Source organism: Molossus molossus, unplaced genomic scaffold, assembly GCF_014108415.1.
Source record: "Molossus molossus isolate mMolMol1 unplaced genomic scaffold, mMolMol1.p scaffold_m16_p_12, whole genome shotgun sequence".
NCBI classification, from domain to species: domain Eukaryota; kingdom Metazoa; phylum Chordata; class Mammalia; order Chiroptera; family Molossidae; genus Molossus; species Molossus molossus.
Window position 1 is genome coordinate 75,238,614 of NW_023425347.1, and position 25,924 is coordinate 75,264,537.

General features: G+C 44.5%; 1 protein-coding gene across 14 annotated transcripts in view; it reads right to left on the reverse strand.

Annotated features, from left to right (window-relative positions):
* Nucleotides 1–3,811: 3,811 nt before the first annotated feature.
* Nucleotides 3,812–25,924, reverse strand: part of NFYC (nuclear transcription factor Y subunit gamma) — a 64,594-nt gene continuing 42,481 nt past the window's right edge. For 8 of the 14 annotated variants that reach the window (XM_036255409.1, XM_036255403.1, XM_036255408.1 and 5 more), the window contains 8 exons: nucleotides 25,848–25,919; nucleotides 24,469–24,600; nucleotides 20,927–21,022; nucleotides 15,716–15,889; nucleotides 11,638–11,796; nucleotides 8,250–8,357; nucleotides 5,902–5,961; nucleotides 4,283–4,994 (listed from right to left, as the gene is read on the reverse strand). In XM_036255409.1, coding sequence (XP_036111302.1) covers nucleotides 4,563–4,994; nucleotides 5,902–5,961; nucleotides 8,250–8,357; nucleotides 11,638–11,796; nucleotides 15,716–15,889; nucleotides 20,927–21,022; nucleotides 24,469–24,600; nucleotides 25,848–25,919 — 1,233 coding nt within the window. In that variant the 3' untranslated portion in view covers nucleotides 4,283–4,562. Of the gene's footprint in view, nucleotides 4,995–5,901; nucleotides 5,962–8,249; nucleotides 8,358–11,637; nucleotides 11,797–15,715; nucleotides 15,890–20,926; nucleotides 21,023–24,468; nucleotides 24,601–25,847; nucleotides 25,920–25,924 lie in introns of all 14 variants that reach the window. The other 6 variants (XM_036255404.1, XM_036255415.1, XM_036255414.1 and 3 more) reach the window with 6 other exon arrangements.

Consider the following 25,924-nt stretch of genomic DNA (forward strand, 5'->3'; position numbering starts at 1 on the left):
TGTGTCCATGGATCATGCATGTAAGTTCATTGGTTAATCTCTTCCCACCCAGAAATTTCTCAAAAGAATAATCTCCATCTAATACATCTCCAGCATATTATCAGTACTCATTAAAAAATTGTTAACAAGAGAAGAGCAACAATGAGAAAAAACAGTGAGAGCAGAGGTGGGATGTGTGTGGTGTTGATGGCTGTCTGAGAAGAAGGGTTTATTTACTCATCAGTTACTATTATTCGTTTGGTGCCAGGCCCAATGCTATGCTGGGCTCAGGAGGTGCAGAGATGACCTTGAACTGGAGGAGAACCATATGGAAGGAAAACTCAGAGTGACGGGGGTCTCTTCAGGGCCTAACTTGTGTTTCTTCTCTCTCTCTCCCACCTCTGCCTCCAACCCAGTGTAAGCTCCAGGATAGCATAAACCTCACCTGCTTGTTTTCATCTGCCTTCACAATGTCCAAAACAATGTCTGACACACAGAAGTGCCAAAGAAACATTTGCTGAATGACTGTGTATTTGAGCACTAATAATAGAGACTGTAGAAGTTGCTATGGGAGCATTGAAGAGATCTTTGCTAACTCTGCTCCAGGAATTAGAGGTTTCTCAGCAAGGGCCATTAAATTGGGCCTTGATGGATGTATAGGAGATCAATAAGTGGAAAAAGACATTCCAGGCATTGGGGCCAGTACATTCTGAAAACATGGGAGTAAGTTGAGGGGCCAGCAAGTAATTGAGTGTGGCAGGAGCATAGAGTGCAGGAGAGGGGAGTGGAAAGACACCAAACTGGGGACATAAGGACTTGAATGAACTTAGGCTGTCAGAAAGTCCTTATTAAATCTAACCACCTTCACCCTGGCCGGTTTGGCTCAGCAGTTAGTGTCGGCCTGCGGTCCAGAGAGACCCAGGTTCGGTTCCCGCTGGGGGCATGTACCTCGGTTGCAGTTTGTCCCCGCCCTGGTTGGATCGTGCAGATGGCAGCCACTCGATGTGTCTCTTTCACGTCAATGTCTCTCTCTCTCTCTCCACCTCCCACTCCCACCTGAACAAAAGGTGGGAAAGCATCCTCGGGTGAGGATTAAAAAAAAAAACCTAACCACCTTCCCTGATGTAATATTCTAGAGAGAGTAGTGTTTCCAGCCCTCACTGTTGCCCTAGGGAGGCCCCTCCCTTCAAAGTTAAGGGTCTTACCAGGAAGGGGCCAAGGATCTAGAAAGGGGCAGTCATACCTCCAGAGTTCCTAGAATTGGATGAGGGTGAGACATGGCATCTCTGGGACCTGTGTGAGTGCTACATGCTGCCCCCGTGTGGCCTCACCAGAATTGAGCAGCAAGGAAGCTAGCCAGGTGGTCTGTTGGTAATCCCAGGGGGCTCCAGTCTCCTGCATCAGCCTCCAGGAAAGTTATCCCAACCACCAGCTGTCCACAGACCAGATCCAATTGCTTCCTTTATTCCACATATACTCAAGGTTGGGCCACTGGGTTTGGAGAGGCAGAGCAAAAGGAGTCAGTTCACATTTAGTAAAGCTTTGTTCACACACACACACACACACACACACACACACACCTTTCGCCAGAAAGCAGCTGTGTATGTACAGGGGATCAGAAGACCAATGTTTTGGTTTCAGTTCCACCCTTATTCATGGAGTGACCTTGGGAAAGTCACTGCACTTTGATGGGCCTCCCATGTCTCCATCTGCAACACAGGAATCACGATCCCTCTTCCTGTCTTCCCTGCAGGGTCACTGTGAAGATCATCCGGAGGACGAATGCTGCAAGTGCTAGGAAAAATGTTTAAAGAGTGCTCCGGATGTAAGGGGATCGTGCTGGGTATTAGATAGGGGCTGTCTTGGGCTGCACTGAAGTGTTTGTTTACACCCAGATGGGCACTGCTGGCGGGGAAAATTTAAAGGGAACGTGCTCAGCAAGAAAGCTGCTTGCCAATCACAACTGACTGAACATCTCCAAGTAAGAATGGAAGTCTATGGGGAAATGGGGAGCCATGGACTGGTCTGTGTTTCCAATTATGCTCGGGATTTTAGGACTGAGCCCAAGAGTAGCAAGGTGAGCCAGTTCAGTGGCCCTGACATGGTAGGTTAGCCCGGAAATGAGAACAGCTGCCTTTTCTGAGGCCAGGGCCCCTCTGTACACTTGCTCCACTCTCTCCACGTGGGGCTGCGGATGCAGCTCTCTGCAAGTGCTTGCATGTGTTTGGGTCCAGCACAGTGGGAAAGGCCTTGAGAGAAAAGTTCAGAGGTAGAATGAAAATAACTAGACACAGGAGGAGGATGGGCACTGAACTTGGGAGTCAGTCACCTGTGGGGCTGCCAGACTTTCTTATGGACTTCCCATGTGCTAGTACCTGCTTCCCCTACCCTGATGACACTGGAGAGGTACCGAGTATCCCAAACCTTAAAAGTAGTAAAATCTTTGCTTTTGCAAAAGAATGTTAATTTTCTTCCTTTCATGGTGTGAATCTCACCTGGTTCTGGCTCTTTTTGCTTTGGTGGTCCAGAAGCCCTGGATGAAGTGTGAAACCTAATTCTAACAACTATCTAGGTTTGACAGCCAGAATATTTGTTTTCTGATTCTGACTTCCTGCTCAATTATATTCTTCCTAATTCTAACCTGTAATATTTTATTTCATTGTTTGTTTTCAATGTAAGCCACCTGAATTTTGCGTGCAGAATAAGGTCAAGTACTTTTCAGTAAATGACTGGAAATAAAATAGATGGCCAAGTTCTTACCATGGTTGACAGCAGCGGATATTTGGTGAGAGAATTTTAAGGTCAGGCTTGAAATCATCTATTAAAGGCTCTTCCCCATGCCCACCTTACACCTTGAGATAGTCCCAAAGAGAAGGGAGTGAAAAGGGAGTTGCCCAAGGTTTTATGGCACATCACCATCAGAAGAAATGAATACCTACTTTTCCTGGCATCCAGTTCTCTGATCTTCCCAGACATTGGGCCTCATTCTTGTTGAATGGTGAAAGTAAGGAAGACGGCTCACCATTGGCCGCTCCGGTCAATGAAGTAGAATGCTATTCCTATTCCTGTTTCAATTAACAGAATACAGCCCCTGGCTGTCGACCTCTTGTGACCTGCTGGTTGACAAGGGGCTGGGGCTGCCCTCCACGGCAGATGCAATTGGGTATGGCCACAACAGGCAACTCCAAGTGCAGCCTGTGCCAAGGCAGAAGAGGAGGGATTTACCTGGGTCCCTGTTTGAAGGATAGAGACAACTTTCTCAATGACAGATGCTCTCTTGACCTGCAACCAAGCAGGACACAAGGGAATCTGGCCCATGGTGGTAGCCCAGGAAGTAAGGTGGGCAGACTTCTGAGGAGCAAACATCCTGCTGAAGTTCATTTTTATTTTTTATTATTTTTTTTTATCCTCACTCGAGGACATTTTTCCATTTTTTGTTCAGGTAGAATGGGAGGGAGAGAGAGGAACAGAAACATCGACGTGAAAGGGACACATCGAGTGGTTCCCACCTGCACGACCAACCAGGGCAGGGTACAAACTGCTACTGAGGTACGTGCCCTTAGCGGGAACTGAACCCAGGACTCTCTGGACTGCAGGCCGATGCTCTAACCACTGAGCTAAACCGGTCAGGGCTGAAGTTCATTTTTAAAGTCAGCTGAAGACCAGTTTGAATCAGATATGCAGTGTAAGTTTCCCTTAGCTTTTTTTTTTTTTCAAAAGGGCCTCCCTCATTCACAGACACCCAACCTGAGGGCAAATAAACCTTTCCAAGTCTTTCTCAAACAAAGTGGTCCAATGATGCTTCCAGATACAGAACTCAGACTCTAAATTGTCTAAAATGAGATTTATTGCATGTCATGCAGTTTGAAGTCCATGCAGCAAAGAAGACTAGCACAATTTTAATGCATTTAAAAAATAAAATAAAAACGTGTGTATGGGAGGTAAATGCACAAAGTTCTAGTCTCCTTGAGTCCCTGGGAGAGTAGGGTTTGGGAATGAAACCATCCCCTCTCCATGCAAGGGATGTTTCCTGGACCTCTGGATGCAAATGCAGAGCTCCAGGGCCAGAGCAGGGACAAGGAGAGAGGACCACTAATGAAGAAGAAGCTATGCACATTCACCTCATTTAATCTGAGGGCAGAATAAGGTGGAAAACCCTGAGGGCGGCAGCTGTTCCAAGAGTCAGGAGATAACATATACCTGTTAGATTTGCTCCTAAAATGAAGTGGAGGTAAACCCCTCAAAAAAGAAAAACAAAAGAAATATTTCTTTAACCACACTCTTCAAGAAAATGCCATAAATATGTTATTTAATATTTTCATTTCATAGCATTGGACACACAGCTCAACATATTGAAATATTGATTCCTTGAAGAAAAAAAATGGAAAACAGGAAATAAAAAATATTGCATCTTTCTGTTGGAGAATCTCGGCCCCCAGGCGTGGGGCGTAGCGCACCAATGTCCTAGCCTGCAGGAGGCGCTGAGGTCGGCGGGGTCCTCTGGGGAGGGACGCTGTGCCCATTGCCTGGGGCTGTATGGCAAAAATTGTGTTGGGTGTCCTTGGCCTTGCCAGCTCAGGCCCTCAGTCTCCGGTCACCTGGGGGGCCTGCCCGTCGGAGGGCTGGTTGGCTGACTGGATGAACATGGGCTGGGCGAGGTCCTGGCCGGCAGGCATGGTGACTTGCTGGATCTGGTAGAGCTGCTGCGAGGGGTGGAGAGGAGAGAGTGAGGTCACCCCTGGGAGAGGGGCATGCAGCTCCCTATGGGCCTCGAGTTGGTTGGGGGCCCCAGATACTTCAACCACCACCCACTGCAAGGCGTCAGAGGGAGGAGGGGAGGTGGAGCTCTGCTGGGGTTGGGAGCAGCAGACACAGGAGCCACCAGCACGGTGTGAGGGGGTGTGTGTAGTGGGCGGGGAAGAAGTGCAGGGAGTTGCATTTCCTGTGGCTTTCACTTCTCTGGGCTCTGCCTCTCCCGTTAGCTCAGAGCCTCGAGCTTGCTGCACGCTGTTCCTCTGTGACAAACACAAGCAATTCGAACCACTGTACCAGCAGCTTGGAAGTCAGCATTTCCCCAACTCTCAGTAATCCTCACTGGCAGGGGCAGTGGGATTACCCCCTCTCCTCCTTTCCTCCGACTATCTGGCTACACTGCACCTGCATTTCCTATCCTACATGGGCCCTGCTGAGGAGGTCGCCTGGGATTAAACACTTCCTACAGCCAAGACCCGTGAGGGGTGAAGCGGACGCTCACATAGCTACTTTGGAAGGTTAGGGCCAACTGGATATGTGGTTTCTCAGGTGTCCCCAAAAGAAACCAAAAGCCAATACCCCTGCCATAGGAGCCCTGGCATGTGAGCCTAGCACCTGGTGCTGGGAGAAACGAGTGGATGATGCAGCAGAGAACACAAGCTTGGGCATGTCATCCCATCAAGTCCTCAGGAGTGTCTGGGACCACAGTATGAGGGGAAAGGCCGAGGGGAAAAATACAATTCTTTCCTCACATAGGTTTAGAATTACTGAATTACAGGCACTGAGAGAGGTTGAGAGGTCACATGTTCTCTGCATTTCAACTGATCCACACCATTAAAAAGCAGCAGAGAAAAACTAGTCCTAGAGAGGGAAACGGGAGACCTGGTTCTGGTTCTGCAATGAACAGCTGAGTGAACATGGACAAGGCATTTCCCATTTCTAGGGCTGTTTACTCATCTGCAAAATGAGGATTTGGACTATGTAATGTCTATAAATCTAAAGGACAGGCACCCTGATTTAAAGGCTATACTTGTTTTAACAATTTCTCTCCACTCATTGTTAACAGAAAATGGGACAGCTGCCCTAACCATCCAAACCCACAGATGTCATCCACTAATCCCCACCCCTTAACTACTCACCCTCTGCCCCTGCCCAGGCTGGGTGTCCTACCTGTCCATCTGTGAACTGGCTGAACTGTTGCTGTCCTTGCTGGACCTCTGTCTGTGTGATCTGTAAAAATCAAGATGGCAGAGTAGACAGGTCAGCTGCAGGATCTGGTCTACCAGCCCACCATCCAGGAGAAGGTTGTGAAAATCAATATGAGACAACGCATATAATGTACCCAGAATAAGGCCTGGCATAGAACAGGTGCTTTGATGAGTAGCAGAAAAACAAGAGTGCCTCCCACCCCCTAGCCCTGAAGGCTACTCAGTGTTGGCACCACATAGAGGACCCTGGAGCACATAACATTAATAGCCACTTACTACCCTCTCTCCAAGGTCTTTCTGGGGCCTGAGGCTCAAATCAAACAAACACCAAGCTCCTGGGTGCTGACATGAGAGGGCATAACATTTATGGTTTAGGCAGAAACTCTAAGAGTCTTTCAACCAGTGAAGGTAGTTTGCAAAACACTGGGCAAAGTAGTGAGTGGTCCCTTTCATTCTTGGAAGGTGGGCTCCAAACCAAACCCGTATCACCCAGATTATCTGACTGGAATATGAAACACCCTGGCGAGCAGGTGGCCTTGGCCCTAGAAACCCTTGTGGCAAAGCTATGAAGCACTTTTTCCGATAGTGGCCACGTGCAGCCCTCTGGGCCAAGGATGGGGGAGGGGTGGAGGAAACAAAAGAAAACATTTTATCACGTGAACTTAAAATTTCAGATGCGGAGTTTAAGAGAAATTTATTGACGTGAAGAAATGCATAATACAAGGCCAGTTGCTGGAAACAGCTCGGTAGACTAGAAAGAAGACTGAAGCACGCTGTGTGCACATGTGTATCTATGGGACACGTGACTAGTAATGTCCTCTGTGCACATCTCCTGGAATCATTACAGCCAACCTGCAAGCTAAGGACTGTCCTCTCAAGTGTCCTCACAATGGCCAAAAACAATCCATCAGGTCTAGGGGACAGGTGTAAAAGAGCTTCATAAAATTTTCTTACTATTGGGCCTTTCTCCACCTACCAGTTTATAAGCTGATTGAGGGCAGAAGTTAAGTTTTGTCTCTAAACTTCCCAGTGCAAATTAAGTGTTCAAGAAATGTCTGCAGAATAAATGAATGACCCTGAGACAAACAGAAAATATTCCTCCTAGATAAGGTTAAATATGCCATGGCCAGTAGAAGTGTCCTCTATATCAGCTGAAAAAAAAGTTTCATTTACCTTTAAATTCTGTTTACATATTATTTATTCAGCATTCATTCAACAAACATTTACTGAGCACCTACCATGTACAGGTGCCAAAATTACAATCTGTTACACAGCCTCTGACTACGCTCAGGTGCTCTCTTCTAGTTTCTCCCCCTCCTCCCTATATACCCAACTCTCCCCACTTCCTGGCTTCAGTTTCTGGTTCCAAAACTCACATCAGGTTAGAATCTTAAAAAACAAAAGTATGGTTTGTTTTTTGAAAGGGGGAACGGGAGGTAATCCAAGGGTGTGACCAGTCTTGAGCTCTGATTCCATGTCAGTGAGCCCCAAAGAAATTAGGGAAAAGCCCAAGTCCGATGTAAACCTTTAATGATCCCAGAGACTCTATGGAACTCAGAAGACTAACTTTTGGCTCATTCCTCACATCTTCCCAAATGAAATCTTTGGAGACCTGCTCTACAAACTCAGCCCTGTTACTGCCGTCAATAGATACATCACCAGAAATGCAACGGGGCCAGACAGATCCAGCTCTTAAACGATCGCTGCTTTTTTTGGGTCTGAGGCAAAAAAAATCCATTAACAATGCCTCCCCTTGACCAGCTCCCCTTGACCAGCACCCCTCACCCCCTTCAAATGATGCCCATATTCCCCAACCCCCAAACCCAGGGAGGCCCCTCAGCAACTGTGGCTCACAGCCTTCAACATCCTAGGGCATGAGGAGAGATGAGGGGCAGTCTCTGGTTAAGGCTGCCTGAGGAGGTGGGGGTCAAATCTAAGGAAGCTTTCCAAAGGGCACAGGAGGTGCCAGAACATAACAGCTATTCAGTTCTAAAGCTGGAAACTCAGCCTGACCGTGAAGCAGTCTGTCAAAACGTTTCTGGTCAGACCTGCATGTAGGTATCCTTGAGACTTCCCTGCTTTGCACTTCCTTGTCCCTCCAGAATAAGATGATAAGAGACATGCTTTGAATACAATCCTCCATAAAACCCCACCTGTCCCTTAGGGTGCAAAATAGACATGCAGGGTGTGGAAGTGGCTCTTGCTGAAGAATAAGATGGACGGGAAAGTTGTGTGCTGAGCACTCCTTTCAAGCCAGAAGCCAGCTCCTGCTGGTCCCCAACGCAAGCCCTGCATCTCTGGGGCACATACCTGTTGAGCATTGGTAGCAAGTGTCTGGATCTGTCCCTGCACAACTTGAGTGCCTGACACAGGCTGGGCTAAGCGAATATACTGCAGCTGGCCGGTGTTCAGCTGCACCTAGGGCAGGGCAGAGACAAACAGATCACAGGAGATTGAGTACAACCTCAAACAGGCAAACTCTTCATGTGCCCTACTCCACAAGCCCGCCAAAGAAGCCTACTCTGAATAGTACCTTTTTAACAGAGGTCAAAATAAGCAAAACCATAATACCCCTCACCCCAGAATCACACAACACAAAAGAGGAAACAGTTCCCTAAATGGACTTTGAGAACATTCCCTGAGGATCTTGTCACATATGTGAGAACAGCATGGCTACAGCTTCAACATTTGCTGGCTCTTAGTTGTTTGTTCAGTTTACCTTAGGACTTTATCCTAAAGGCTGTCTAACACTATTAGAATTTTGTATCTGAAGTGTGAGTCTTTCTCCATCCATCTCCACACAACTCCACCCCAGTCCCCAGAATGGCTGATGTAACACTGAGCAAAGCTCCAGTGTGTGCCAGGAGCACGGAACAGATGGCCGTCACTCCACACCGCAGCCAGAACTGCCCATCTCTATGCTGCACATCTTGGAAGAAAAATCTGGGCTGCTTTACTATCTCTGTCCCCAAGAGCCAGGACCAATGGGGGTCTGAGGGACTTTTAGGATCCTTGGTGTTCAGCACTAGCTTCTGGCCAAACACCTCCCAAGGGGAAGCTGAATCAATAAACCTTTCACAGAAAACCCCATCATGGGAAACCAAATCTACAAAAATGTCCTTAGAGTCCATCATGCTTAAGATTAAGTCTCAGATAATACAATAATACCACATGCTGCATTTAATTGTGTGCTAAAAGCCTTAACTCAGGCTCTTAATGCTCCAGTGTACCACGAAAGTTCCAGTGCTTTGAACATGAGGATGAAGCAAGGAGCAAGGCGGTTACAACGCAAGAGGAGCTGTGGCTCAGCAGAGAAGAGTCAGCAGAGGAGGACTGCAGACATTCACACTTGGGATGTGGGGGATGAAAGAGGTTCCAGGAGACCAGCAAATCTGGTTTCTCTCCATCTGGGTGCCCAGACACCACCCTCCCTGGCTGCCAGGGTGAGTTTCTTGAGGCTAAAAGGCCTCTTTACCCTGGAGTAAGCGTCCCCCTTGCCTTCAAGAGCTAATGTCACTGAAGGGAATTTTACTTCCAGGAGGAAAATGCTGACAGGAGGAAGCCACACTCCTGCATGCTGTGTTAAATCAAACTGCTTCTCTGAAGCTGCCAGCCTCCAAGAGGATTGGAACCGCCAAGACAGACTAATCCTGAAGTTTTGGTAGACTGCTCCAGAATTGTCCACTTAAGGCAAGGAGGACCACAAAATCCAAACCTGTAAGAATCTCGTTCAAAGGAGATAAGGCACAATATTGTGACCTGCAGTCATTTATTTCCTAGGAATATGCTGGGAAGCTTGATGCCAAGCCTCCCCTCCCCACCTCAGTCCCATGATACAGCTTCCAGGCAACAATGTTAAGTCACTTGTGGAGATGGGATGAAGGGACCTGGGTGGAGGCTTAGGAGACCTCATCTGCCGAGACTGGCGGTGTCTGGTCCCAGCACTCAAGAACCCCAGACAAGGCACACAGGATGAAAGACTAAAGCCTTGACCCAGGAGTGAGGGAAGATGTACTGACGCCATAGGGATTTTCCATTTCCTGGTCAGGAAGAGTTCTTTGCAGAAACTCAAATGGGACTGAAAAGCTGTGAGCCAAATAGTTCTAAGCAGTTCTTAGAAGAAGCAAGAAGCTCTTCTTTTAGGCTTAGGTTTACATATCTGGTGATATCCTTCAGTCCTCTACCACAAGGACAGGTCTGGGGATTCTCACAGCTTTTTTACATTAATTATAGAGCAAATAAGTCTACCCTTTGGGCTTTCTAAAGAGAAGTAGAGTTTCCTTCCTGAAAGTCATCACTACTTCAAGTACACTGATGAGTTCAGAAATACGACTCCTATCAGAGACTGTGAAGACAAAGGTCCTGTGCTAAAGCTCTGTGCCCCAGAGGGTCAAATACATTAGAGGTACAGGTATTGCAAAGTGGGAACTCTTCTGTGGCTGAAATGGGAAGAGTTTTGGTACCTCCACATGAATGAAAACCATTCAAGAGCGGTCTTGGGGGTGGTGGCTGAAAAGGTGAGGTGAGGCGAGGCGCCTGGAGCTGATGGGTACTGTGTGTGAGAGAGTATGATGACACAGAAAGAGACAGGCACACTCACTCCACTTTCCTAAGCTTTCTTCTGGCCTATCACTCTGTTAACTTAATAAGAACAGTTCCAAAAGCAGAGTTTAAGATACTTCTAAGCTTTTTTAAAAGAGAAAGTAGTTAATCAAGTCCAAGTGAATTTCTAGATCTGCCTACATTTCATTTACAATAGGAAGGGCAAGGGGCAGGAAATAGAACCGCTCCATGTCATTCACTTTTCTACATTTTTGGTGGCAAAATGACCAGTGTATAAATGGCAAGTGTTAATACAAAAACATTTTTAACAAAAGAACAAGTACAAGTAAAAAAGCCAACAAATCTAAGAAATGAAATCCCCCAAGGCACACAGGAAGCAGCAGTCCACAGTGAAGGATTGGATAAGTTAAATGAAAGCCAAAAATATACTTTGCTGCAGGCTCCACTGGGAACTGACTCATGAATATGCAACAAGTGTATTTATGGCCTTCCCTATACACCTCCCTCTTATTCTCTACTAATCAAAAGACAGGACTGTCTCACAGGGTCTTTGGACCCTGGCATGGAATAGTGGTTACAATGACTTCTCTGCGTAGGTGGAGTGAGGGGAAATTAAGAGAAGCTGCCCCATAGTGGTGAACTTGGGTTAAAGAAAGCAGTGAGCCCTGGCCAGTTCGAGTGTCGGCCTGCGGACCAGGGAGTCCCAGGTTCAGTTCCCACTAAGGGCACATACCTCGGTTACAGTTCGTCCCTGGCCCCGGATGGGGTTGTGTGGGTGGCAACCAATCAACGTGTCTGTCTCTCTCACATTGATGTTTCTCTCTCTCCCTCCCACTCTATCTGAAGATAAATGCAAAAATATCCTCAGGTGAGGATGTAAAAAAACACAAAGCAGTGAGCATACAGTGAAGCAAGTTGTGGTCTGTGGTAATAGGAATATAGGTTTAAAAAATGTATGTATGTATGTATATATGTGTGTGGGTTATATACATAATCACACAAAACACATACATATGCACACATATATGCACAGCATCTTTTTATTGTGTGTGTATACACAGATAAAATCTTTAAGTATTTCTGCTATGACGTTGGGCAGAGTGCCATGCAGACCTCGAGGCAGGGCAGGACTTACCGGGATCTGCTGGATCTCTCCTGTGTTTGTGATGATCTGCTGCATCACCTGCATGGTCTGTCCAGTGCCACTCTGGGCCTGCTGGGCTTGACCCTGCGGCTGGGCCTGGACAATCTGCACCTGCTGACCTTCTCCAACCTGCATGGTCACTGGTGTGGTCTGGAAAGAAGTCAGGAGAAAGGTGATGGAGGTCTGGCTCAGAGTCAGTAGGCTTACCAAGGGGTTAATAACCAGTGGGTAACTGGGAGCAAATCCTCTTCATAAATGCCTGAAGTCATCTCAACACTAACAATACTACTCAACCTGCACAGTCCTTTGGGCTTAGAGCACTGTGAAAGCCACTCACCAAAAGTAAAAGATGAAAAAGCCCAACAGATTTTTAGGCTCATAGTACTACATATGTGTCCAGGCCCAAAACATCTCTATGCTTTAATGTTGCAACTCTTCACAGCAACTTTTCACAATGATAATAAGGCACATTATGGTACAAAAGAATCAAAAGTAACCACAACAGTTCACTTGAGAAATGGCCAAAGTCAAGTCTGGAAGGGATGAATTTGGAGGGCAAACTAAATGGTAAGTGGGGTCCGTGTGAATTTACTAAATTCAGAATCCTGAGTTTCTTCTTAGGCTTTTGAGACATTGGAAGGAAAATAAAGAGCACACTGGTTTTCACCCCCACTCAAGCAGCAGAGCGACCCAGCCCACAGTGGCCAGCTGGCTGCTCTAGATCGCAGCACAGCTAGCCACGGGAAAGGTGAACTGGTGAGTGCACTGGACACCGGACACGTAACTCCTGGATCTTAACTGAGACTACCCCTACATAACAAAATTTGATAAAGCAAGCATTTTCATTTTCTGGAAACCGGAATCTCAGATTTAAGAAATTTGTCTAATGTATATGACTTGGCAGATTCTGTGTCTCACACACACTTAGTAGACTGTAGGCCTATGAAACTTACTCCTTTGAGAGACTTGAACAAGATTTGAACTGTCAAAAGGATCAGTTGGTCATTTCTTTACATTTCAAAACTTTAGCCCCAGATGTGACCTTTCAACACATCTTGTTCATCTGGTGGTGGTAGGAGGTGGAGGGTGGTGGTGATAAGAAGGTGGAACCTTTTAAATCACACTAAACCCCAAAACCCCTGATTTGGATATGCTCTCTCCCACTTCAATAAGAGGACCCTGGGAGTCTCAAGGGATCATGGGCTTCAATCAACACTGTTATTCTGATGCTCTTTACTTTCTGACCGCAAAGGTCTGTTATGCATCTAAAATCACATGGGAAGGGGATGTGCCCTGGGAACTACAGATGACATTCAAGGAATTACAAGATAAGGAGAAATGACTATAAACTGGTGGAGCATAGGGAAGAAAGGTGACAGAGGGATCTATGAAGAAATGCACGCAGTGGGCTTGGACAACAGGAAACATCTATTTTCACACCACAGTTTTCAACTCAGCCTATTCTCCAAGCCTGCAGGAAAAGTTTCCAATTTTATGACAAAACATGGGATTCATTTTATCAAAATATGCTTTCCTTCCAACTTTAGTATGCATTCTGTTTTGCAAAGGTTATCTGCACTCAACTTGAAACAGCCATTACTAGAGGTTCAGGGATGTGCCACACAGCACAGGCCACCCTGAACCAGTAAGACAGTAAAATAGCAGCTACAACTTTAGGGGGGCCAACTTTACCATCCTCACAAGCCTTATCAGCTCCAAGCTGAGAAAGTTTGGGGTGACAGAGAAGAGGATACATGAAATTCTCGCTGACTAAAAAAATGCATACTGCCAACTCATCACTGTACTCTATCAACTCAATTTTCCTGAGAGGATTTCCAAAGTATTTCTCAATCATTTCAGGAAAACAAGGGCTTGTGTTAGCATAGCAGCTGTCAAATCACGTATGGTGTGCCCTGCTGTCAGGGCACAACAGCCATGAGCTTCTTAGGATGATCAGCCCATCAGAACCAGCCCTTAGCAGACTCCCTTGAAGTTCGCTCTATAATGGAATAAAGCCTTTGGCAGGTAAAGCTCTCACTACTGCAGATGCACAAGCAAGAGCCAAAGGAGGTCCCTTAGGCATCACAGTGCAATGGACTCCTTAAGGCAGGGCCTGGGCTGCAATCATCTTCGAACCCCTCCTGCCTAGCATGGTGCCTGGCAAAGACCAAGCAACTAATAAATTTCTATTACATGGATAAAAAATGAGCAGGGAATGAGGAATAAAATCATAATTATATAATTTAAATCTACCGCTACTCCAATTTTTTATATTTTTTTAAACCTCATCCAAGGATATTTTTCCATTTATCTTCAGATAGAATGGGAAGGGCAGAGAGAGAGAGAGAGAGAGAGAGAGAGAGAGAGAGAGAGAGAAACAGAGACATCAATGTGAGAAAGACACATCAATTAGTTGCCTCCCACACGAGCCTGACCAGGGCCAGGGACAAACAGCAACCAAGGTATGTGCTCTTGACCAGAATCAAACCTGCGACTCTTGGTCCAAAGTCCAACACTCTAACCACTGAACTAAACCGGCCAGGGCCAATTTTTTTTTCTTTAGGCAAACCCAGCTCCTTACTAGAATACCTAGAGGTTCCCTGTGCTGCACCCTTTCCCCATTGCCTTGTGCTACTTCTCATCTCCAAGTCTTTGCTTATGCTGAGCCCTCTACTGGGAAAGCCCTCTTTCCCCATTTTGATTCATTTCCATTACTCCTTCTAAAACTCATGATTGCCTTAATGGAACCTGCTCTGACATCCTCTTCTACCACGCCCCCTCACATCTTTGTTAGGTACCCCTTTTGATACATCCCCATATCCTTTACATATCCTAAGAATATCTTACACTTCCCACATAGTGGTAAAATCTTTAAGTATTTGCAGCCCCAACTAGATTGTGAATTCTTAAAAATAGGGAGTCTCTGACTCATGCTTGTGTCCAACACATAGCATAGGACTTTACCTACAGAGGATGACAAATGTTTGATGAACAAATAAATGACAGACAAGGAATTTGGATTGAGCTCAGAGAACAGAGATTCCCAACAACTGTAGACAGTACTGCTCTAACAACTGTACTGGGGAGAGAAAGAATCTTCTGATTACTATTGTAAAATGAGGTCACTTGACACAAATATGGTAGGACACAGAAATGATGGGGAGAAGAGGACAGGTATGCATGCCTGACCTCCCCCTCAAGTATACAAATTCCAATTCTGGTGTAGACACACAGACAGCAGGCATGGAGTTCACTTAAAACACCTTCTACAAAGATGCCACCACTCTTCATGGGGACATTATACAGTTTTTTATTCTAAAACTTTTTTTTTTAATCCTCATCTGAGGACTTTTTGCATTCATCTTCAGATAGAGCGAGAGGGAGAGAGGGAGGAGAGAGAGAGAGAAACATCAATGTGAGAGAGACACATCGACTGGCTGCTACCCACACAACCCCAACCGGGCCTGGGGACAAACTGCAACCAAGATACATGCCCTTAGCGGGAACCAAACTCAAGACATTCTGGTCCGTGGACCGATGCTCTAACTGCTGAGCCAAACCAGCCAGGGCTAAAACCTTTTTTTAATATATTTTTTTCCTTTATTGATTTGAGAGAGAGAGAGGAAGTAAGAGGGAGAGAGTAATAGAAACATCGATGAGAGAGAACACTGGCTGGCTGCCTCCTGCATGCCTCGCACTGGGGATCAGGCCCACAACCTGGGCATATGTCCTGACCGGGAATCGAACTGGCGACCTCCTGGTGCATAGGTCGATGCTCAACCACTGAGCCACACCGGCCAGACAAAAAAACTTTTTAGCTCATAAGGATCCTGAGGAAAATCTTGTCCACTATACTTTGCTTATTTTACCCATGAGAAAACCAGGGCCCAGAGATTAGGTGACAGGTCACCTCAGGGGCTGAGTCTGGGGGAGAGCCCAGGTTTCCAGACTTCAAATTTAGTGTTCTATAATGATCTGAGTACCTCTTTGCTCTGGTCAAACTTTTGCCACCCCAATCCTAAGAAGTATTTATTATCTTGCTGGCAGGCACCCTCTGCAGCTCACAGACCTGGCCCTGCTGAGGTTGCGCAATGATGATCTGCCCAGGCTGGATGGTGGTTGTTGAGCTGGTGGTCTGCTGGCCTTGCTGCTGCCCCTGGACTTGGACGGCGGTGGGCTGCTGAGCCAGCGTGAAGTAGTACTGGACAGGCTCAGCAGGAGTCACAGACTGGCGCACCTCCTCCTGTGGGGTAGAAGGAGAAGCAGGTAAGAGGAAAAGAACCGACTCAGCAGCCGGCAGAGTGAATTTCCATTCTTCCCCCAAACGGCTCTTTGCAGTTGCCTGCTGAATGCTGAGCTCTCCACATTTGAAGCCAAGAGAAAGTGGAATTCAAAGAGACCAGTTGTGTTAAATCAAACTAAAAATAACAGATTCCATAGGTTTCACAAAACTTACAGCCAATTTCTGAAGTACAGAATTATCACCTACTGCGTGATGAGTTGCAAATGGGCAAATATTTACCATTTCTAAAAGCCACGCACTAGCAGTGCTTGTCAGTAAATGCTGTCAAGGCTTGTGAAGACAGTGCTGATTGCGAGCACCAGAAGATGCTTCCCATACATCATGCTCTCAGGCCAGTTCCCAAACTCCCAAACAGGCAGCGCTCGCTTTATTTTGTTCTCACCATTTCAGGAGGGACAGAGCAGGGGAAAGGGACATAGGGCATTTCCTGGGCTGAAATTTCAGAATCAAACGTTACGATTGAGAGCACCAGTAGGCAAGTGCCGGCTTTTCACAGCACGTTAAGAGCACAGTAGTCACTGAGGGCCACATCTATCCAGTGTCACATCTGGTTCTGGTTGTACTTAGCCACAGAAGAGCAACCCAGGGGGCCTGAGGGACAGCTCTCCGCTGGGTGCTGCCTTGGCTGACTAGGGAGGTCGCATTCTGTCCGATCTGCTGGGTGAAGAGTCTGTTCCTTCTTCAGCTGACGTTTTCCATGGCAGAAGGAGTAAACAACCCTCTCCCAGCCACCTTGAGCTCACAGCTGAGAGTGTAGGATGTTTACACACACTACGGCATGGTTATAGCCAGAGGGTCCAGGATTGGTCGGCCCCTGACCATTGACAGAGATCGGCATCTGCTCCGGAGGGCCCTGTGACACACGGTGCCCCTGCCTGGGACAACAAAAACAACAGAAACATACAACTTGGGCTGGCTGAGCAAAAAATTAGCTAAACTGACTCACTCCCTTGTTGTGGGCTAAGTTTGCCAGGTTCGAGAAAAGAGGAAAAGACACTTCTTCAAGGTATAGAGGCCCTGTGAATTGCCTCAAAGCTCCGTGAAGTGACATTTACAAAGCTGGTATTGACTCCATCCCACTAGGTCAGGTGCTCTAATCTGTGCTCCCACAGTCCTTTTCTCATTACACTTTTCTGTCCTTGCTTGTTAAACTAACTGCTTTCCCATGAGGACAAAGCGTAGCTCTCTCTTGTTCTCCACTATCCCTACTATTCACTCCCTTGTAGGCACCCAATAAGCATTTGCTAAATGAGAATGGATTTATAGAGCCAGACAGACAGTTAGAGACAGGAAACATTTTATTGCACTTTGCTTTATTGCACTTCCCAGGTGCTGAATTTTATTTATAAACTGAAGGCAAGACCCTCCACCAGCAAAAAGATTACAACTCATTTTATGGAGATATTTGCTTTATTACAATGGTCTGTAACCAAACCCACATTATCTCCCAGGATGCCTGTACTCGCTTTATTGTGGTGATTGGGAACTGAACCTGCAATATCTCCGAGGTATGTCTGTACATTTTTTTAATCCAAGTTGGTAGTGGGGCAAGTTCTCTTGAACACAACAGCTTAATAGGAAAGAGTCCCTAAACTCTTTTTGCTAACTCTAGGATTGTGTGGTCTAGTGCAGGGAGAAGCTCATGTCCCTTGTAGAATAGGGCTGGGTATTAATTTGCTTCCCTGGTGACTGGGGGGCCCAGGACACTAAAACTAGAACTGCTAATATATAGCCTATGACAGACTTGGGTCTCTGAATGGCCAGGCTCCCGAATGGCCATCCACCCAGCCTAGGCAGACACTTCTAACATGCTGGGTTTCTGAACTAGTCCTCATACATGAACCAATTTCTTAGGTTAATGTATTCTGTGCTTCAGACCAAAACAGTGTGAACTCTGATGTGATCACGCGGAGGCAGAAAAAGAGGAGGTCCCCTTTTATTTTCATCTAGGTCTGTTTCCAGAACAACTTAACTATGACAATGTCACCTTCATTTCAATTCCAACTTCTTACCATTATAAATAAAGATCAGTCTTGTCAACTAGATCTCAGCTGTGGCAGGGATAAAATGCTGATACCCTCCTTAGCCATGAAACTGCTCTTTTTCAAAGCTCTTGAAATGAGTTCAATGTATTTATTTTCCACTGAGATCTCCCTGCCCACTTTCTCAGACCTAACTTGAAAAAGCTTTTGAGTGATGAGAAGGTTTAGAGGACCGAGAGCCCTCAAAACGAATTTGTAGGAAGTAAGGAGGTAGGGAGACTGGCATTTCCTAGCCTGACCTGTGACTGTTCTGTATCCTATTATCCCTGACTGCAGCTGATATACAAGTGAATATGGTCTTTATGTCAGACAAAAAGCAAACCCTTTAAATACCCCTTTCAGAAGCCAAAATACCCCTTGCCAAAAGCTGAGAACAGGTGAAGAGCTTCTCCTATGCTGCCTACAATAACCTCCTAACTTGTTTATGAACCAGGCAGTGCCTAGGACACTCCGAGCAAGTTTGTGCTGTGAGGAGGGCATGCCTGTTCTCAATCCACTGGAATGGAAGGAGGTATATCTAAGGTTCTTCAGCATTATGAAGATTCATTTGGCCAATGGAGGTCAAGCTAGCAAGGAAATGATTATGCTTGGTTTAAAGAGATGGGTGAAAAGAAATGATATTTCAATGGGCAGAAACTTTCAACTCATAGCTTTTGTGGGGTAGAAGACAGGCCTCAACTATCTTCCGCTTTCAAATAGTTTTTATTTGCTTTCCCAAAGAACAAGAGGAATTCCCAAGCATCTGTGAGAAGTCAAGGGCCTTAGATTCCCAACTCAATGTCTGTGGCTAGTTCCTTTCCCCAGCAGTGGAACATCATCCCCGATGCTAGAACAATCTCGGAATGACTAGATCAATCCAGAACGAGTTACTTGCCAGCTTTAGCTGTGGCCCCACCCCCAACCAGAGGGTTTGCTCTTAGAATGTGTTCAGAAGTGGAGACTGACAAACAAAGCCAGAGAATAAGCAGCATCACCTCCTAGGGCCCATCAGTGTTGTGCAGCCAGCCACAGACTGGAAAAAAAGTAGTCGTTTCAGTAGCAAGAGTGAACTGCTACTGCTTCAGAAAGGGTGGATTTTGGAGAGTAGATGCTTTTAAAGGACTTAAGGAGGTGCCAGCCAATTTGGAATTTGGGAAAAACTCATGCCTACAGAAGATTAAGTGCTACCTTAGAATTTCAGGTCAGCTTTCAGCAATCTCAACCTTTCAAAGGCCAGGCAGCAGCTGTCCCAAACAGGATGCCAATCAATGGCTTGAAAACCTACAAAGAACTGAGTCCAGACAGCAAGGAGCTGTTTCAGCTAGACACACTTTAAAAAGAGATGAATCACAGCATTTGAGTCACAGTAGGATGGAACAAGGAGCTGTCTGACACCCTAAGAGAGCCAAGCAATGAGGATTTTTGAGGAAGGGACAGGACATGACCCTTCTCTCCAGCCAGTTGGTTCAATAGCCAGCCCACAGAGAATAAGCAGGAGTTAGCACAAGGAGCATGAGCAAGGCCAGATTTTGTCACAGAGCTCACCACTTGTTTGTAAAGGGGGCTTCTGAAACAAATTCCAACAAAAGCATGTGTGTTGTTATCGTTTGTTTTGAAGGAAGAGAAGTGGTCTGAGTTCTTGTTGTAGTGACTTCTCAGAGAGGAGGGAAGCACCCCAAGAGGAGGAATGGAGCCCATGGAAACTAACCTGCAATGTCTCAAAGGCGATGCGCAGCCGGGGACGACTGTGGCAGCCTGCCGCTGTAAACATCCGACTGAAAGCTCCTCTGAACACCTTACAGCTTCCAGTCAAGGATGTTTACAGTAGCAAAGACTGCCCAGAAAGAACGGAGACGCAGTGAGGCTCCCTGCTCTAGTAAGGAGGTGACAGAGGGCTTGCTAATCCAAAGGCCCCCAGGCAGGGTCAGGATTATAAATGTCCTTTAAGACGCCCACTCTTCCTGCACTTTCTGACTGGTTATTAATATGAGACAGCATGGGAGTCACTGAATGACCCTGTTTTTAAGGATAATATACTATGAAATAATTCATTAAAACCACTTAAAATTTTATTAAGAAAACAAAACAAGCAGAACAAGGCACAGCATTGCTCCTGCCAGACTCTGCCACTACCCCCCAACTGTCTCCACTACACCTGGTGAGTCCCATAATCTGTGTGCCTGAAACAATGGGTTATATGGGGTAGAGGTCTACTACAACAGCAATTAAGAGATTTATGCACCCAAGGTGCTGAAAAAAATAAGCAGTGTGACCTTTGGAGAGGGGCAGGTAGAAGAGAGGGAAAGGCAGGCAAGCAGACAGACATTCACATTCTTTCTTGTCATTGCTTAGAAAATGGTCTAAGTGGTAGTTCTCAAATTTGGTTGCATATTAAAAGCATCTGGGGAGTTCTAAAAAGTACTGATGTCTGAGCTTCCCCCTCTCAGACTCTGATTCAGCTGGTGTGGGGTGGAGTCTGGGCACTGATAGTTTTTAAACCCTAGCAGGTGACTCTAATATGTAACTATAGCACTATGTAGAGAACCACAATCAAGAGTAAGAGAAAACCAAAGTCCACTCACTCCAACCACCACTGTGCAAATAAGAGAGGGTGTTTCTTGAAAATCTAAAATCTGTAACTCACTGGGTATATTCTCCCATCCCAGATTAAGAACTCTGATAGAGTTCCTAGGATACCTTGAAATGAGCGTCACTGTGTATAAACAAAGTCTTTAATTTTAACTTTGTCTATTTTCACTGAAATACCACCTCAGCGGCACTGAGTCAAAAGTATCCATAAATGAGCAGCAAAAGATGTTAAGGATGGACCTGGTCTAGAGAAGAAGCAAAAGAAATAGCTAATGACTTGTGCTGAGACAGGAAAAGGAACATTATTTGACACCCATATGCAAGGTGCTCTTCAGCCAAGAGCAGCAGCTATGCCTTCCCAGCTCACCTGACGCTTTGGAGGTTTCAGTTCATCTCTTGGAACAATATCGATGAGAAAGTCAAACTGATCGAATTTTGTAATTGCCATGGCGATATCATTCCTCTGTAACAAAGAAAAGCAAGGTGAAAAATTAGCCTGGGGAGAAACTAGTTCACCTGGCTTTATACCCTCCAAGTTACAAGAGAAGACGATGACTTCTAAGCCAAACTAAGTACCCATGGCCAAGTCTATAGCTGAAATAAGCACAGCTAAACTCTTACAAACTTCAAATGATCAGACTTGTTGGAAAGATACCTACAAAATCAACAAAAAAGAGCTATCTGTAGCTCCTGCTCCACAAACCAAATATTCAAGCCTCCAACTACTACTGCCTCTGCTGGATTCTGCCCCAACGTCCTTCCCATGATTTGTTAAATGATTATCCTCCAGCTAAAATTATACAAACCTAGCAATCTCAAATGGCAGGTTTCTGGTCATTATGTGGTTAGCAAGGTTAGGCTATCATTTGATTTTATAATCTTTTTAAGACACTAAATAATATTTTACCTCTTTGGTTCACAAGTAAAAATCTATTTTGGATTTTCTGGCTGAAATCCCCATTCAATAACTTTCTGCAGTATTTTCTAGTTACTGATCTGTATCTTGGTTTCCAAAAAAAAAAACTATAATTTTAATTTTGGAATTCAAAATTGTAATGTAAAATCCACGATTTAAATGTTGTGCAATGTGATATAAATACTAGAAGTCTAAAGTTACTAGAATAGAGACCGTGGTGGGCAGAGAACATAGAAGTCGGTTGACTAATGATATTGAAACCAAGGCCTGCTCCAAAGGGGTTCTTTCTAAGAGTGACACTCCCTTTCTTTACATAATAAAAATTTTAAAAATATATATATATATATTTTTTTTTTTTACTAAAAACCAACACACTAACATCGTATGAAAATGTAGAAAAAAAGAAAAAGATAAAATAAGGGGAAAGAATGCGCTCTGATGAATGATATGCATGTTGAAGTATTTACGGAAAAGGAAACTATGAAATTCATTTAAAAACAGATGACTTGATGAACAGATCGGGGGATAGGCAGATAAAACAGGTAAAATCTTAATGGTAGGATCCAGGTGGTAAGTATACAGGTGTTTACTATAAACTCTGCTTATGTACAATTTTTTTCATAATAAAATGTTGGGGTGGGGGAGAAGCCAACCTACCAACAGAAATCCTTAGCAACCGCTATATATCACACCTTAAGAGAAGGTGACTCATCACACAAAATAGGAGGGGATGGAAAATTTCTGTTTTTTCCTTCCCTTGTCTGTGATGGCCCCAAGCCACTGAAATGCAAAACTCCAGTCCACCACTCTTGCCAACCACCAGCTTGATAATAAACCCATCCTACCGAAGCAGGGCGCATCTTAAAGCTGCCAGGACTCATTTAAGATTAGTACGATACAGTATCACATTCTTGATGATGTCACCTACTCAAAGCTATCTAAACGGCTCATCTAAGGATGGAATGAGGAGGGGTGGGAAGAAAAGAAATAATAATCACCTTCAAACATACACCAAAGTATTCTACAGTATTTTGGAAACATAGATGCACTTAAATCGGTCTTTTTAAATTTTAAATTTTGTCTTTTTAAGTTCTAGTATTTTACTAAATTATTATTACTCATATTCAGTAAGATACAGAAATCTTAAATACACAGCTGGAGCCCTGGCCAGTTTGGCTCAGTGGTTAGAGCGTCGGCCTGCGGTCCGGAGAGACCCGGGTTCGGTTCCCGCTAAGGGCACGTACATTGGTTGCAGTTTGTCCCCGGCCCTGGTTAGTCGTACGGGTGGCAGCCACTCGATGTGTCCCTTTCACGTCGATGTTTCTCTCTCTCTCTCCTTCCTCTCTCTCCCTCCCACTCCATCTGTACAAAAAATGGAAAAATATCCTCGGGTGAGGATAAAAAAAAAAACAAAAAAACCCACAGCTGGATGAATTTTAATAAATATATACACCCAGGTAGTGATCACCTGGATAAGAATATAAAAAGTTTCCTTCCAGCCAATTATCACCCCCACTCCCCAATCTGAGGTAACCAAAACTCCTATTTCTATCACTATGGACAATACATGGTATCATGTGCTATATAATTTTTTTATCTGTTTCTTTTGCTTAACATAATATTTTTGAGATTCATCCATGTTGCTGTATGGATCAATAGTTTGTTTCTTTTATTGATAAACAGTAATTAATTTTATGAATATATCAATTTTTTATATATTCCTACTTTGATTTTAGTCATTCTGGTGGGTATAAACCAGTATCTCACTGTGGCTTTACTTGTTTCCCAGGTGATAAATGATGTTATATACCTTTCATATGCTTACTGGTCATTTGGTATCTTCATTTTTGAAGGGCCCATTCAAGTGTTTTGCCCAATTTATTTTTTAATCTTAACTGCTCTTAAAGGTAACTTCAACCAGCTCTCTAGATCTACAGTCTTCCTTCAAGTCAGCCATAAAGTTCTCAATGTCTAACTGCACTAGAATGTAGGCTTCCCAGGGGTGGGGATTTCTGTCTGTTTTGTGTATTAATCCCCAGAGCCTAGAACATTGCTCAGCACACATTGGGTGTTCAATAAATAATTGCAGAATAAATAAATCCATGCATTTTCAACTTTGGAGGTAAGGGGAAACAAAAGGAGAAAACATAATTTACTTTCTTGGCTTTGTTATTAAAATACTATCACTGTCTTACACCTGTCACACCCTTACTCTTATGTCTGAGAAATGTTACTTCAAGAGCTAGGGCCTAGTTGCTGAGGGGAGAGCCTGTAGAGCCAATGACTAAGGGGTTTGCATACAATATGAATGTTGGTTTACTGGATTAAAATATAAAGAGAACAAAAAACAGGATGAAAAGAATTCCCAGGAAAGCAGATAAGGAACAAAAAGGCTAATGAGGTCAGTAAAACGGATTCTTCTTGGGATTACTCTTTCCTGAAATCTCTTAAGGCTTCCAAAGAGAAGTTGTTTACATCTGGAAATAGATAAATATCACTTTAGTCTCTGTTTATAGCCAGGAGTCACCAAGTGAACAGTTAAGTCACTGAGCTGTAAAAACCATAAGAGAGTTGGAAATTAAAATGCTTTGCCCCGGATGGTTTGGTTCAGTGGTTAGAGCATCAGCCCGCAGACCAATGAGTCTCAGGTTCGATTCCGGTCAAGGGCACGTACTTCAGTTGTGGTTCAGGGTCATGCGAGAGGTAACCAGTCGACGTATCCCTCTCACGTTCATGTTTCTTTCTCTCTCTCTCTCCCACTCTATCTGAAGATAAATGGAAAAATATCCTCCAGTGAGGATTAAAAAAAAAAAATGTTTCACGGAGAAATACTATCATGGTTATAAGGTATGCCTGCCTCCTAACAGTAGAGGAAGATAGATGCCAATTACACATGTCAGCTTAAGGAAAAACAATCTTTGGTCTAAAGCCATGCAAGAGAAGCAGGCAAAAGCAGCTGCTTGCCCAGTTTTCCCAGGGTAGGTCTACATTACCTGTAGAGTCCGGCGCTTGTTATCCTCTGTGTGGATCCAGGCTCGAAGAGTCAACTCTGTGATAAAAATCTGGGCTGCCTTGGCAAAGAGTACAGGGGCTTCTGCACTGATCATCTGCAACAGATGTAGGCCCTGTCAATCACCAGCAAGTCATTCAAACCAGTTAGTTTGTCCCTTACCTCGTGTCCTGCTATTAGACTATGGGGCAAGGGTTTGAAAGTGAGCCTCAAGAGTCTCCGAGGTAAAATAAACCCACAAGTAGGAACAAAGTAGGTAGAAGAAAAGAGGAAGAAGGAATACTTATCTAGCACCTACCACGTACTTTCTTACTCTCATAATAGCCTTTTTGAGAAGCTAGGGTTTAGGAGAAGTGAAATAACTTGCCCAGGGCCATACAGCCAGTTAAGTGGTATAATCCAAAGTGAGACAATGTGGGGAAAATAATGAGTTTGAAAGCCATCCTTTTGAGCTTTATTTTTTACATGCTGAAAAAGAGGATAACCTTCCAGTGCTATCGTGGGAATCAAATGAAAAAACATATGCAAAAGAACCCAGCACAGGACATGGAACATAGTAAGTGCTCAAGTAATGAAAACTCTTGGTCAAACAAGGCTCTAAACCCCATAGAGGTGGTCAATACAGGATACAGCGATTGGAAGAACTCTGGAATTAAGGAACCAGGAGATGAGTGTTGAGTTCTTGGTTTTCCTACACTGAGTCACTTTTAACCTTTTTGTATATTTCCATATCTATATAATAAAATTAATAACTCTTATCCTATCAAATCTCACAGGAGGAATGAAGAGAAGGGAAGATTGCTGTAAACTGTTAGCTCTCTATACAAATACAAGAAACTATTAATTTTAAGTGGTAGAGAGAGTTGTTTTTTTTGACAATTGTAGTAGGTGGTAGGCTCCTAGGAACACAGTAGCGGCCCCATCCAAGTAAACCCACTCACAAGTATTATTCGTGTAAAACAACTCACAGATATAATATCATTATCAAACATTTCTTAGAGCTCAGATCAATACACTAAAAACTGTAATAAGATGCTAAGAAGTTGGCACTGTCCTGCTGATTTGATGCTTCATGTTGACACTACATGCTGAAAAGAACTGAGTGATTAAAAAAGCACTCAGCACCTTTTCAACATCTAGAAAACAGGATATCCCTAATTTTCAGAAAAGCACCATACAATAATTAAAACTGTTCAATTTCGGCTCACTTAACAATTTTACAAGGAACCAAATTAAAAAAGCAACAGACAGTAACAATATTTTCACTTTTTTAAATTAAACTTTAAGCTCTAGAGAAATGAGCAATAACCTACCCATCATTTTAGCTTCAATATAAATAAATAAAAATGAATGTGAATTCACCTTCACATCTTCATCCAATTTCATAATCTTCTTAATACGAGCCAGTGGGAGTTCCTGTACTCGGAAATCTTTCTGAA